The sequence below is a fragment of the Dermacentor albipictus genome, chromosome 9 (assembly GCF_038994185.2).
Source record: "Dermacentor albipictus isolate Rhodes 1998 colony chromosome 9, USDA_Dalb.pri_finalv2, whole genome shotgun sequence".
Classification (NCBI taxonomy): Eukaryota; Metazoa; Arthropoda; class Arachnida; order Ixodida; family Ixodidae; genus Dermacentor; species Dermacentor albipictus.
Genome location: NC_091829.1, coordinates 134,279,373 through 134,293,040, shown reverse-complemented (window position 1 = coordinate 134,293,040; position 13,668 = coordinate 134,279,373). Strand labels below are relative to the sequence as shown.

The 13,668-nt window shown below is 48.2% G+C and overlaps 1 protein-coding gene across 1 annotated transcript in view; it reads right to left on the bottom strand.

Moving 5' to 3' along the window:
* Nucleotides 1-13,668, bottom strand: part of LOC135915556 (adhesion G protein-coupled receptor B2-like) — a 704,549-nt gene that overhangs the window by 83,030 nt on the left and 607,851 nt on the right. Inside the window, exon 6 of the mRNA XM_070526411.1 lies at nt 1,170-1,347. Within this exon, the coding sequence (XP_070382512.1) occupies nt 1,170-1,347 (178 nt within the window). The remainder of the gene's footprint in view (nt 1-1,169; nt 1,348-13,668) is intronic.

Here is a 13,668-nt window from a genome sequence, read left to right as displayed (position 1 = left end):
GAAATTTGTTTTCTTGCTTAAAAACAAGTGTTTGTCCCTCCAGCCGCAGGCTTATGTTAAACCACTTACAGCGCGCCGAACACGACATCGTCACGCTGATTCTTTGACGCCTTATAACACCCGAACTAACCTTTTCAAGTTTTCATTCTTCCCTCGCACTGTAACAGATTGGAACAGCCTGCCATTATCACAATTGTTAAACATCGATTCTATGGACTGCTTGTGTCTGTGATACTGGGGGTATTGCCACATGGGCAAACCTTGTTACTGTTTTCTTCTTTTTTACACGTGAATATTGTATAATACCTTCCACATCATCCTTATTCTATTCAGTATTTTGCAATGAGCGCTCGTTCAACTTCTGGTACTTTTTTTTCCTCTCTCGATAGTGGTTGCCAGTGCTCATATATGCGTGTGATACTGTTCTAATGTTTGTCAAGTTGCCTTCCTCCAGTGTACCTTCTCCTAATCTTATTAGTCGTCGCTTTCATTTTTTGCTTTCTTATAATATTTACATATGTTGCATTGCTTTTGTATTTTCTTTTCATGTCTGTATGTATATATAAGTACGTGCATACGCAAATATTTATGTATTCTGCCCCTCCTGCTTGGGCCCTCATTTGGGCCTGCAGTATTGTATAAATAAATAAATAAATAAATAAATAAATAAATAAATAAATAGCTCACGCTGAGGGTACAAGTTCAAAACTTTAAGTTTGTTATCAAGATTAGCAGAAGCAACTCTGGCATTGAGATTGTTCAGCTAGCATGATAATTATGGTTAGTAAGTGTATTTGCCTGATCTTCACGCTTGTGGATACAGACGTCCAAATTGATTTCTTTATATACTTTATCTGCCTTTATCGGCCTAAATCTCGAGGGCAATGAAACTGCGCACACGTGCAATCACTGCATATTGCAGCATTTCTAACTGAAAATTTTGTTCCCAATAGTCGGTTCGCAAAGTCGCAAAGCCCTTCGAAGCCACAAGGACGAAGTTTAAACGAATTCAGGCACTATAACCATCCTTGCCATGCTGGTTGAACCACCGTGCTTGCAACTCCTACAGACGGCATATAACGCCGTATAGTTAACCTCTGTTAGGAGAAGTGTGTCCGAAAACACAACACTAGAGGGCGTGCCGGTGGCGATACAGCAGTTGACGGCACCTGATCCTCGGTAGTGATCCTGAGAGTGGCGATGAACACTCCTAGCATGATGGTGGAGACGGAGAAGCACACGTACAGGCCTCGGCTGCGCTGGTGCTCGGCCGCCACGCCACTGGCCCAGGAAAGCACGCTGCTCGCCAGCACCAGCAGCGAGGCCCACCGAGTTGACAGCTGCGTCCTACAGTCATAGCTTACTTCAGTTCATGTTTACCCCAAAAGGCGGCGCTCAGAAATACCTGCGAGAACCACCAAGATTCTTAGTGGAGGAGTGCTTTGAAAACAAAAAATATGAGTGCGCAGAAACCGAGACAACTCAGGAAGTGATATGTGCGCCGCGGAAGGGAAAGAAGACGTACAACGCTCTACACCCCGACTGATGTCAGTGCTCATCGGGTGTGGTGCGCCTTCTGTGTGTGCTGCAGTGCACAACAGGTTTATGTCTGAAGATTTAGCAACTAGCCCAATGGCACGGTGTTTTGAGGAAAGTTAACACAAGCGTACTTTGCACATTTAGCCTGAAACCAGCGCACACTAACGAGACGGGTAAGGAAAGAAGATTTGTCGCGCTCATATTAGTGCTAGGAGACCCCGTAGCCAGGCGGCGCATCCCACTATAGTTGATTAGCAGTGATTTGGCTGTTTTATTGCAAGTCAGTTGTTGCGAACACGACATACCGTACTTTCGGAACTACTGCAGCAATAACGTAAAAAATCGCTTGCGCAGCCAATGTACTTGTCGGTAAAGTCTCAGCTATTGTTTCACAACTCATGTAATCATCTCTCAACACAGCACCTCATAAAGTAAATCACTTCTGCACGCTCGACAATTTCCGTCGGCTACCTCAAGTTGCAATAAGGAAATAGCCTGGGTTGTCCTTGGGCCATTGTTCTTACAAGGTTAGCCAATAGCTACACGATGTGGTGGCTCAACGACTTTGTTGTTGCAGTGCAAATCTCGAGGATGTGGGATCGAATCCCGGCAACGAAGGCCGCACTTCGAAGGGGCCAAATGTAAAAAAATCCTAAGTCCCGTGCATTGGGGGCACGTTAAAGATCCCCATGGGCTCAAAATTAATTTGGAGTCACCCCCTATGGCGTGCCTCATAATCACGTCGTGGTTCTGGCACGTAAAACCCCAGGATTTATTATTTACCCAATAACTGGTTGAGAAGCCTGGCGAAAGGAGACATTTATCCAAACAATGTCCTTCTTAAGTGTGCACAATTTTCAAGTAAAGGCTTTCAACAAGGGATCCTTTATCACACCTCTCTGGGCACATTGCGATAGCTGGTTCGATGTTTTTAGCTCTAAGAACTTGTCCTGAAACTAAATCACCCGATATTAGGGCTAGGATAACGTAACAATTGAATTATTTTCCTACTCAAGTGGCGCACCCATAGCACACGACGCGCGGCCATATGCTGTGGGTGCGAGTGAAAATGTGCGAGGGCGAGCCGAGGAGGAGGAGGAGGAAAGAGAAAAGAAGAAGGCAGGGAGGTTAACCAGAATAACGATGGTTGGCTACCCTACGCCGGCGGAATGGGAAAGGGGAAAGCGAAGATCAGAGGGATAGAGACGAGGGAAGGAAAGAAGGAAATTGCGGCAAGTTCGCTGACGCGTGTGGTTTTACGAAAATCCCTTAATAGTCACAGGTGCTCACACAGGCCCGTCGTCCTTAAGAAACACAAAAGTGCCTTCACCGCTTTATGGGCCGACGGGGGATGGTGTTCCAGCAGCACCTGCACAGAAAGCGGCCGATTGTCCAGTTTTTGGAAAGCTTTGGCAAGTTGTTGTCTCTCTAGGGCATATCTTGGACAGTGACACAGCAGGTGGTCGATGTTTTCTTCGGTGCCGCAGACCTCGCATACTGCACTGTCAGTCACTCCAATTATTGTAGAGTATGCCTTTGTGAAGGCCACTCCTAACCAAAGGTGACAGAGAAGCGTAGCTTCACGTCAAGTAAGTCCGGGTGGAGGTCGGAGCTGCAGGGAGGGGTTTAGTCGATGTAGTCGTGTCAGTCGTAAGTTTTGCGAGTTCCACTCGGTCACTGTGAGGCTACGTGCCAGGTGTCGAAGCTGCCTTGCAGCGTCAGTCCTTGAAAGCGGAATCGGAACGCTGTGCTCTTCTTGATGAGCTGTGCGAGCAGCGTTATCGGCGGAAACATTGCCACTGATTCCGCAGTGGCCAGGTACCCACTGAAAAACGACTTCGTGGCCTTTTTGTTGGACGTCATGGTGAAGTTTCACGACTTCGTATGTCAATTGGTCATGACATCCGTGTCGGAGAACTGACTGCGTACACTGTAATGCCGGTTTGCAATCACAGAACACAGCCCATTTTCTGGGTCTTTCCGAATCAATGAATTCCAGTGCTCGATGCAGGGCCGTTAGTTCTGCCGCCGTTGAGGTCGTGATATGCGATGTCTTGAACCGCAGTGTCATTCCTCGCGTTGGTATAACCACGGCACCACCAGAACTGCACCACGTAGTCGATCCATCGGTATAGATGTGCACGTGGTTGCTGTACTTTTCGTGCAGAAGAAGTAAGCTCAGCTGTTTTAGAGCAGGGGCCGGTAGATCTGTCTTCCTCTGTAGTCCTGGAATCATTATCTCAACTTGTGGACGGCTCAAACAACACGTAGGAAACCCTGGCTTGGCCGCAGGTGCGTACCTTGAGGTAAACGACGCACGATGTGCTCTGACAATACCGCTAAATGTCGAGCAGGGCCTTGCGGCAGTGAGGCTCGCCAAGTGGTGGGAAGGGGCATAATGCCTGAGGTGCATACGCATTGTCTCAATGGCAATGTGCGTCGTGATCGAGTAATCCTACGCTACGGCAATGGTTTCAGCCGTTGATGCGCTGCGTGGTAAGCCCAGACATATCTTAAGGGCTTGGGCTTGAATGCTCTGAATCGTACGCAGGTTAGTCTTGCAGGTGTTGGATATTGCAGGCAGGCTGTATCGCAGGAATCCAACGAACAACGCCATGTACAACTGCAACATAGCGTGCATAGATGCTCCCCAACTTTTTCCTGCAAGGAACCTCAACAGGTGACAGATAGCAGTCAGCCGCTTTTTCACGTAATTGACGTGCGGAGTCCAAGACAGGTCTCTGTCAATTACGACTCCCAAGAACTCCCAAAAACGACTTCGTGGCCTACTGTATACATTGGACTGGACTTCTACTGTATTGTATACATTGTCCGTTAATAGATACGCCATAACCAGACATTGGCTTCCTCGTGAATGCCACCATTGCGCACTTTCCGCATGAAAGTTCAAGTCCTTGCTGACGAAGGTAGCAAGATGTCTCTGTGGGTGCCTTCTGAAGCCGAGCACGAAGCTGAAGTCGTGTCACACCTGATGCCCAAATGCAGATGTCGTCCGCATAGATGGAAAGTCGTACGGTGCTTGGCAGGTTGTAAACTAATCCACTGAGGGTGAGATTGAAAAGAGTCGGGCTAAGCACTCCTCCTTAAGGGACTCCTCGGCTACCGTAATGCTCGGACGTCGGGCCATTTTCTGTGTGCATGTAGAATGATCTCCTCTGTAAGTAGTTGCACACCCACATATACATCTTACCACCAAGTCCGACGGCTTCTAACGTGTTAAGGATGGCTTCATGGGTGACATTATCATAAGCTCCTTTAACATCTAGAAACAGAGCAGCAGATAGACGCTTACAAGCCTTTTGGTGTTGCGCAAAGGTTATCAAGTCAACAACGCTGTCTGTTGACGAACGGCCCCGTGTAAATCCGGCCATAGCTTGTGGATAGATTTCATAGTACTCTACGTACCATTCCAGACGTGTTAAAATCATTCGTTCCATTGTTTTTCCGACACAGCTGGCAAGTGCGATCGGACGGTATGAGGAAATGTCCAAAGGCAAATTGCCAGCTTTGAGAAGTGGAATGAGGCGAGTTGACTTCCACTCTTGCGGAACCGTACCCGTCTGCCAGGAGTCGTTGTACAGGAGCAAGAGTGCCTTCCGAGCTTGGTCTCCTAGGTTACACAGGGCACGGTATGTAATGCCGTCAGGTCCAGGCGCTGAAGAACGCCTGCACAAAGCCAGCGCAGCTTCTAGTTCTTCCATAGAAAAAGGGAATTCCATGCGGGGATCGCGTGTAAACGGTGGGTGGTCGAGGGTTCCCGTACCCGTTCTATCGGAATTTGCCTCGCCAGCAATCTTTCTGCAGAAAGATTCAGCGACGTCAATATCTCTACATTGTAGATAAAGTGCCAAAGATTTAAACGGGTGGCGCTGACCAGAGGTTGTGCGAAGGCCACGAACGGTCCTCCATATAAACGACAAAGGTTTTCGCGGATCCAGGGACTCGCAAAAGGATGCCCATTGTCGCGAAGCCAGCTTGTTCATGTGACGCTGTATTTTCTTTTGTGTTCGTCTAGCCAATCTCGCATCATGATTTGACGTCGTGCGTCTATGTCTTCGCTCCGCATGATGGCGAATGGCTCGAAGTTTGGATAGTTCAATGTCGAAATCGGCGCGGGAAGAACTCCTCGAAAGCAGATGCGTGGTTGTTTGTATGGCATCCTTTATCGCGCCCTGTAGGTTATAAGAGGTGCCGTCACGACAACAGTCTTCCATTATTATTTTGTATTTAGGCCAATCGGTGCACTGGACGGTTCTGGAAGACTTGGAACTAGTCAAACCTTCGATCTTCAAATAGGTTGGGATGTGGTCGCTACCCCGTGTTTCTAAATAGGAAAACCAGTGCACTCTTCTCGAAAGCGACCGTGACACGAAGGTTAGGTCCAAGCAGCTGCCATACGCTGATCCACGCAGATAAGTAGGGCTACCATCATTTGACAAGCAAAATTCCCGTTCGGAGGCAAAGGACACCAACGTTCTGCCTCTAGAGTTAACTTTGGAGCTTCCCCATAGGTAATGGTGGGCGTTAAAGTCACCAGTGAGCACCCACGGCTCTGGAGTAGATGTCAAAATTCCCCATTGGCGCTCACAATCTAGACGGCTTGCTGGAGATAAATAGGCTCCAAGAATTGTAAACGTGAGCTTTTTCTTCTTCACTGTTAAGCAAACGTAGTGATTGGCTTCGTCAGGAGGCACTGGGTGATGTACATAAGTCAAGTCACGGCGTATAAACACAACAACCTTGCTGCACTCTCCGTGGGTAGAGGACATAGAGCACTCATACCCAGACAGTCTGATGTGAGCTGACAGGTGGGGCTCGCAAATCACGATAATGGGGAACTGGTGCGTAAAAACAAACTGTCTAAAGTCGGACATGCGTGACTTAAGCCCTCTGGCGTTCCACTGCAAGACAGATGCATGCTTGACTTCCTCTTGAAACGACGGCATCGCTCGGGCCATGGTTTTATCCTAGAGCCGCAAGCACCGGACTCAAGGTGTCCAGCACCTGCAGTGCGCTCTGTGCCGACGGGGTTTTCATGCTGCTCAGTAGGATGCGCATGGCGTCCATAAGTGACTTCAGCATCACTATGACATGGCGATCCTCAGTCGTCGTCCCATCCGCGGTTCGTGATGTCATTGTGGGCGGCGTACTTTGGTGTGACTCCTAAGCAGGTTGTGCTCTTGGAAGTGTAGGCCACTCTTCAGGAGGTGAGCGTGTTGCCGCAGTCTTCGTTTTCGCAGTATCTGTTTTTGTGGAAGTCGGCGTTGATACGGTAACCGCTTTGCCGGAAGATGGTGTATATCTTTCAGTAGACGTAACTCTTCGTGCTGCTCTTCGGGGCCGATGTCGTCGTCGCCTGAGATTAGCGGCAGCCTCTTTGTGTGTCGAATGGTCCCGTACCATACGTTTGAGTACTGCTCGCTCGTTCCTCACCCGCGGGCAATCATTGGATGAGGCCTCATTAGTACCATGGCAGTTAGGGCACTTTAACACAGTTGCGCGACAGGCATCTGCTGAATGAGATTCGGCGCACCGTGGGCACACGAGGTTATTCCTACATACACCTTTTACGCGTCGCATCTTGTAGCATTTGTGGCATTGCAGGGGCTTCGGTATGTATGGGCGGACTGGATGGCGGATGTGGCCAACTTTGACATGTGAGGGAAGGCTGTCTCCATCAAACCACAGCTTCAGGCAACGGGTGTTGCCAAGTCTTGTGATGTGCGTGATAAGAGTGCCTTCTGTAGTTGGCTTTATTAATATTGGTAAGTCGTCGGTTGGTATAGAAATATCGACATCATAAATGGCGCCGATAGTCCCATTGCAGCCATTAGGTATCATGGATCGTACCTGTACTTTGTCGATCTCCGTTACGTGCCGCAGGCTTTGCAGTGCACTGCGGTGTAGAACATCGACTGCAAGGACATTCTTCCGTGCGTTTATTCTCACGTCCTTTATCTCATTCGGCGCGACTCCCTCAAGAAACGCAGAAAGGACTTGCCTGTTTAGGAGTCGCAGATTTGACACTGGGTCCACAGGCATGGAGAGCATAGTGTGCGGCCAGCGCTGTGGGCGAGCCGAGGATGGCAAGAAGGAAGGCGGGGTGAAAGTCTTCCATTGCGCGCACTGGCGGGAGGCACTCCAGCGATTGCCGCGTGTCCTGAAAGCGATCTGCGATGGATACAGACCGCGCCGACGTCTCATACCTTCCAGTGCACTCTGTTCTCACCACCTAGTTCACGCTGAAGCAAGAGGCAGCACGAAGGTGAATTCCCTGCTGCTGCTGCCGCTCTTCCTCTGCCAGCGTTTTGACAGTAAGTGCTCGCGATCATCAAGTGAGATGTGTTTATGCTTGCCTGTGCGCGCGTTTCAGCATGCCTGTTAATTCAGTCACTAAGTGAAAGTTGACAACTTTATACGGTCGACAAAAGTACTATCATTACATTATATAATTGTCTAATTGCCTATCGCAGTTGATGTTTCCCGTTTCGGGCGGAGCTGCGTGTTCTTATTGTGTAAGTTTCCTTCTCAAGGTCCCAAGCTACTGGGACCAATTGGTCTAGATAAACGTTCTTTTTCACCAATTCCAGTGGCTGATCGCCAATCATGGATTATCCGTCTTTCACCAGGCTAGTGAACATTACCTCTATGTTTAATTTTAATGCTAACATTAAGGTGATTTCTGACACTTCGTGGGCTAAGGCTCTCAGTTGTTAGTTGCAATTCATCTCTATCTCTTTTCAGCAGGACAATGTCATCTACAAGTCGCAGGCTGCTAAGATGTTCCCTGCTGATCCCCTCACCTGATCCTTCCCTGTCAAATAGCTTGAACACTTTTCCTAAGCATGCAGTGAATAGCACTGGCAAGATAGTGTCTCCCCGCCTGAGCCTTCTTGATCGCTGTTTCTTGAACTTCTATTGCGGAGCATCAGGAAAAATGCGGAATCTTTATAAATATTTGCTAAGATATTTGCGCATGTTTCCTGTACTCTTTGACTACTGTGCCCCCGGGTATGCTGGTATTTCTAGTGAACTGAACACTTTTTTGCACTTTTATTTATTTATTTATTTATTTACCTTCAGGGCCGAAGCATTACCGAGGGGAGTGGGTAGAGAATAGATATAGTGCACAATAATATGACAAAGCATGGTGAGGCATGGTAACTCCTAATTATACAATGTTAGCTAAGGCAGAGCGTTACAAGGCCCGTATGCGAGGCAAAGTGCGACCAGACCGGAAGAGTGGAAAGCTAGCTCTGACATTTTGTACGTATCTTTATAATCCGTACTGTTTGTGTGTTCAATAAAATATTGTTATATGAAACTTTGTGAGTACAAACACTCATTCAGACAGCGTATATAGTATTCCTCGCAAAAATCAGAATGTTCGCAAAATAAAAATACGGAATTCTGTCTGTTTCGCGCAAAACAGTGTAGCCAGTGTACAGTGAAAATGTCCGTAAAAAATAAAACGGGGAGGATTTCATATATGAACAGACGCTTTTCCCGCATTCTTGAAATACTATATACTTTCCATATTTTTACCTACAATTCCTCCGTGTAATGATAGAAATCTTCCGTATAATGGCGGAAATTCCGTAGTGTGCTTCACGCCCTCCTCCCATGTTGAGGTTCGTTAAAGCGCCCATATATTGTCACGTGGTGGTGACGTTAAGAACACAGTAGCAATACTGTGATAGACAAAACTAACTTTTATTGGGCGAACCTGTGCCCACAAAACAGGCTACACTTATAGCACAACGATAGCGGCGAACACGGTCGGCGATCGTCGAAAATCTGATCAGCAGGTCAAGCGCGTCGGCTTTTATAGAGCAGTCGTCGAATGTTCCAGATTAATCGTTCGGACCCGTATGCCTTCCACAAAGTTCTACACCATTCGCGTTACGCGATGAAATCAGATAACACAAGGTTCGGCGACAACAGACAGCCGGGTAGAAGCATCGATAACTTTCCAGAAACATCGGATACATTCAGGCGCGTCCCTCGCTGTGCGATTACAGTTGTCAAGCGGCGAAACGTGGTCGCCCGATAAAGATAAGTACACGTGTCAATACCCCCCTCTTAAAAAGCATCGACCCGATGCTACGTACAAGCGAAATAAAAACACCCGTAGCAAAGAAAACAACAACAAAAAATAAAGAATTTCATCAGCGTCCGTAAAAGGGTTTAAGGCGCACCACGTGGACCACTTCAGATCGTGCGCGGCGCCGCTGTGAATGCGAAATGCCGTCTGGCACGACCTCATAGTCCAGAGCGCCAATACGTCGGATGACCTTGTAGGGTCCGAAATAGCGTCGGAGTAGTTTCTCACTGAGTCCTCGTCGGCGTATCGGTGTCCAAACCCAAACACGGTCGCCGGGCTGGTACTCAACAAAGCGTCGTCGGAGGTTGTAGTGTCGGCTGTCGGTCCTCTGTTGGTTCTTGATCCGTAGGCGGGCGAGCTGTCGGGCTTCTTCGGCGCGCTGGAGGTAGCTAGCGACGTCAACATTCTCTTCGTCAGAGACGTGGGGCAGCATGGCGTCGAGCGTCGTCGTCGGGTTCCTGCCGTAAACCAGCTTAAACGGCGTGATCTGTGTTGTTTCTTGCACCGCCGTGTTGTAAGCAAATGTCACGTACGGCAGGACGGCATCCCAGGTCTTGTGTTCGACGTCGACGTACATCGCTAGCATGTCGGCGAGGGTCTTATTGAGCCGCTCCGTAAGACCATTCGTCTGCGGGTGGTAGGCCGTGGTCCTCCTGTGCCTTGTCTGACTGTATTTCAGAATGGCTTGGGTGAGCTCCGCTGTAAAGGCCGTTCCTCTGTCGGTGATGAGGACTTCTGGGGCGCCATGTCGAAGCAGGATGTTTTCGACAAAAAATTTTGCCACTTCGGCTGCGCTACCTTTGGAAGGTAGCGCAGCCGACGACGGGGCACTAACGCAGCCGATAGACGGGGCACTAACGCACATACTACGAAGTTTTCTGGTGAAATCAGCTTTCACAATTTCCCGGGTGAGCTGTGAGCTGTGTCTCGCTAAAACTTCGGTATCTTCAAAGAGGGGCACGCAGCCGCAGTCCCGGCAATAGATGCCCAAGTGGCCTTGTACAGTGCTGTACACGTGTCAATATGTACGAAGCTTTTTTAGTGAGAGCCAAAGCGATTTAAAATGCATGCTGCTGGCGCATGGGAATGCAAATAGTGAACTGAACGATGTGGTTATGTTATTCCCCGGTTTGTTGCGCGCAGCTGCGGCGATGATTTTGTCTGTCTGAGTGTACGATTTTCTGTGCGCCAGCTGGCTACAATTGCGGCAAACAACCGAAATTGAAAGTCGGCGTTTCGGGTTGTTTCTGTTGACATTCGACGTTCGCTTGCGCTAACACCATGCAACCCTTTTAGAAAAAAGAACCAAGTCGTCCAAGATGCCTTCAAATGTGATCTTCCCCCTTTTTTTAAATCGCACGGCTACACATCTGCTGCGCGTTCGTCGTTCCAAATAACGCATCTTCTCATTCTATGCTCGCCGAAGAAGTGTCACCTTTCTTAATAATGCATCTATGAGCTGCAAACAGTTTGTTATGTCGGCACCACGCGTTACATTAAAAATTCAAAAGCGACCCAAAGCAAACGCAGCGCACATGCTAGCTACCGTGCCCTCTATGAAAGCTGCACACCAGCTGGACGTAGCGCCACCTACAACTTTCACAGCTCCTCTGTGCAGCCAGCTGGCTCCCACCTGTCACACCGCCCCCTCCCAGCCGCCACAGTTCTACCAAAAATGACTACAGCCCGAAGAACAAGGACTGCGAGAGACGACATGCACAGCGCTGACTTCCAACAATATTTTATTGCGTTGCCACATCGTAGTGTATACATCAAGAGGGGGCATGCGCAGAAAATGAAAGGCAGTCACAAGGGGTGTTCTAACAGCAAGTCACTGTACTAAGAGCATGGTCACTTGAAAAAAGACGAACATAACGATTTTTGTCCGTTTAGATGCGTGACTTCACTAGGGGTCAGCGCGATAGACGGGGCACTAACGCACATACTACGAAGTTTTCTGGTGAAATCAGCTTTCACAATTTCCCGGGTGAGCTGTGAGCTGTGTCTCGCTAAAACTTCGGTATCTTCAAAGAGGGGCACGCAGCCGCAGTCCCGGCAATAGATGCCCAAGTGGCCTTGTACAGTGCTGTGGACGCAGTTGCAGTGCTCTCTTAGACGATGGTTTAAGCACCTGCCTTGTCATGTCAGAAGCAACTTGTCATGCGGAAGTGAATAGTACAGAATGAAAAGGGACTCAAGATGTTCTCAATCGACGTTAAAGATCTGTACTATCCACTTCAGCATGACAAGTTGCTTCTGGTTGTTGAAGAATGCATGGATGACTTTGGATCAGTTGGCTTTCAGAATGCTGCAGGTGTTTCTGTTAGCAGCTTTCTAGAACTTCTAACGTTCTACTTGAAATAAGCTTACAGCTCACGGAATGAACAAAATTACATGCAAAGGAACGGTGTTTGTATAGGATTGTGCCTGGCGCCGGTACTATGTGATATTTATCTAGCTCATCATGATCGCAGTACTCATGGTCACCTAGCCGCGTCCCCTGTTGTCAAAGTTTGCAGATTTGTGGATGACTACCTGATATTTATTGATTGCGCTGATAACGCTTTTGAGCCTGTTGTTTCTGAAGGATAGGAGATCTTTAAGAACGAGCTGGAGCCTCTAGAACTTACGCATGAGTTCCCCATTGATGATTCCTTGCGCTTTCTACACTGTAAAAAATTTCGGTAATTTTACGGTCAAACCTGCCGTAAAAATAATGTAGACCATTCAGTTTCATGAAAAACGGCGGAATTCTACGTAAAAAAGCGGACGTGAGCTCTGTTTTTGAAATACGGAGAACTGTCCGTAATTTCATGTGGAGGGCAACTGAGCATGTTAAGAGCGAAAAATCAACACGCAACGAATATAAAGAAAAGACACCGCCCACGTTTACCAGCACTTACATAATATCACCATAGGTAACGCTGCTTGAACATTATTCATAGGCGAATCGTAGTACGCACGTACAAACGGAAGAGGTGTCAGCGGTGGCGCTGCTTACCACCCTTCATCGCTTCGACACGACGGGTTGCATTTCTCCGCCTCAACAGTACAGAGTGGACAGCGGCTGGAAATGGCGGTGTGCGGTGGTGGTATACCTGTTGCATTCGGGATTTCACTGAGAGAATAAGAAGGAATCGACGATGGACTGCTACGCAAGTAAGTGATTCAAGTGTCCGTTTTTGTTGTTGGTGCACGTCGCGCGTGCGAAATGCACCGCGATGGCCGGTGACGGGCTCAACTGTGTTGTGTGAGCATGCCCTGTCAATGCCCTGTAACGACATTCCCGCTTGGCCATGAGGATTGATAAAGCCGCGGCATTGCGAGACTGATAAATGGTGTAGCGTTTGTTGTGCTGATTGCATATAGAGTACATTGAGGCGCGTAGGCAACATCAGCGATGATGTCGTCTGTAGCAGTTCGTTATCGGCTGTATGTGGCAGCTGGTTTACTGACGTTGGCATTCCAGTTTTGCAATGTGTTGTGATGTGTTCTTGGCATTCCAAAATAAAGTGAAGTTACTATTGCCCTTAGCAATCTCTCACGGCACTGTGTAACACTATGTTAGCTGTATTCGGCGACGCATCACAGCGAAACTCTATTTTTCCTTAAGCTTAGGACGCAGTGTGCTTGGCGTGCATAATCGCTGTGTTCATATGCGTGATTGAAAGACTGCTTCTGGAATCGAAAGTCTGCTTGTGTATGAAGACCTCATAAAGCATGTTCCATGCGATGCCCCTACATCACAATGAATGGGCGGTGTAGCGTGCTTGCTGTCGTAACCTCGTGCGAGCTGCAGTGTTACGTAACACTGTTGTAACACGGTGCCTTGGAACACTTTGGGATCGAGCCCAAGCATCGTGCGCGATCGCACTTAAACGTGTCCGCATGGATACCCATTAAGGGTCGCTGGAGAAGAAATTGATTATTTTGCTAGCTGGTAATCGGCATCAGATGTTTCGCGAATTTTTGTTTTTGTTTTGTTTTTACTTCAGACAGCTACC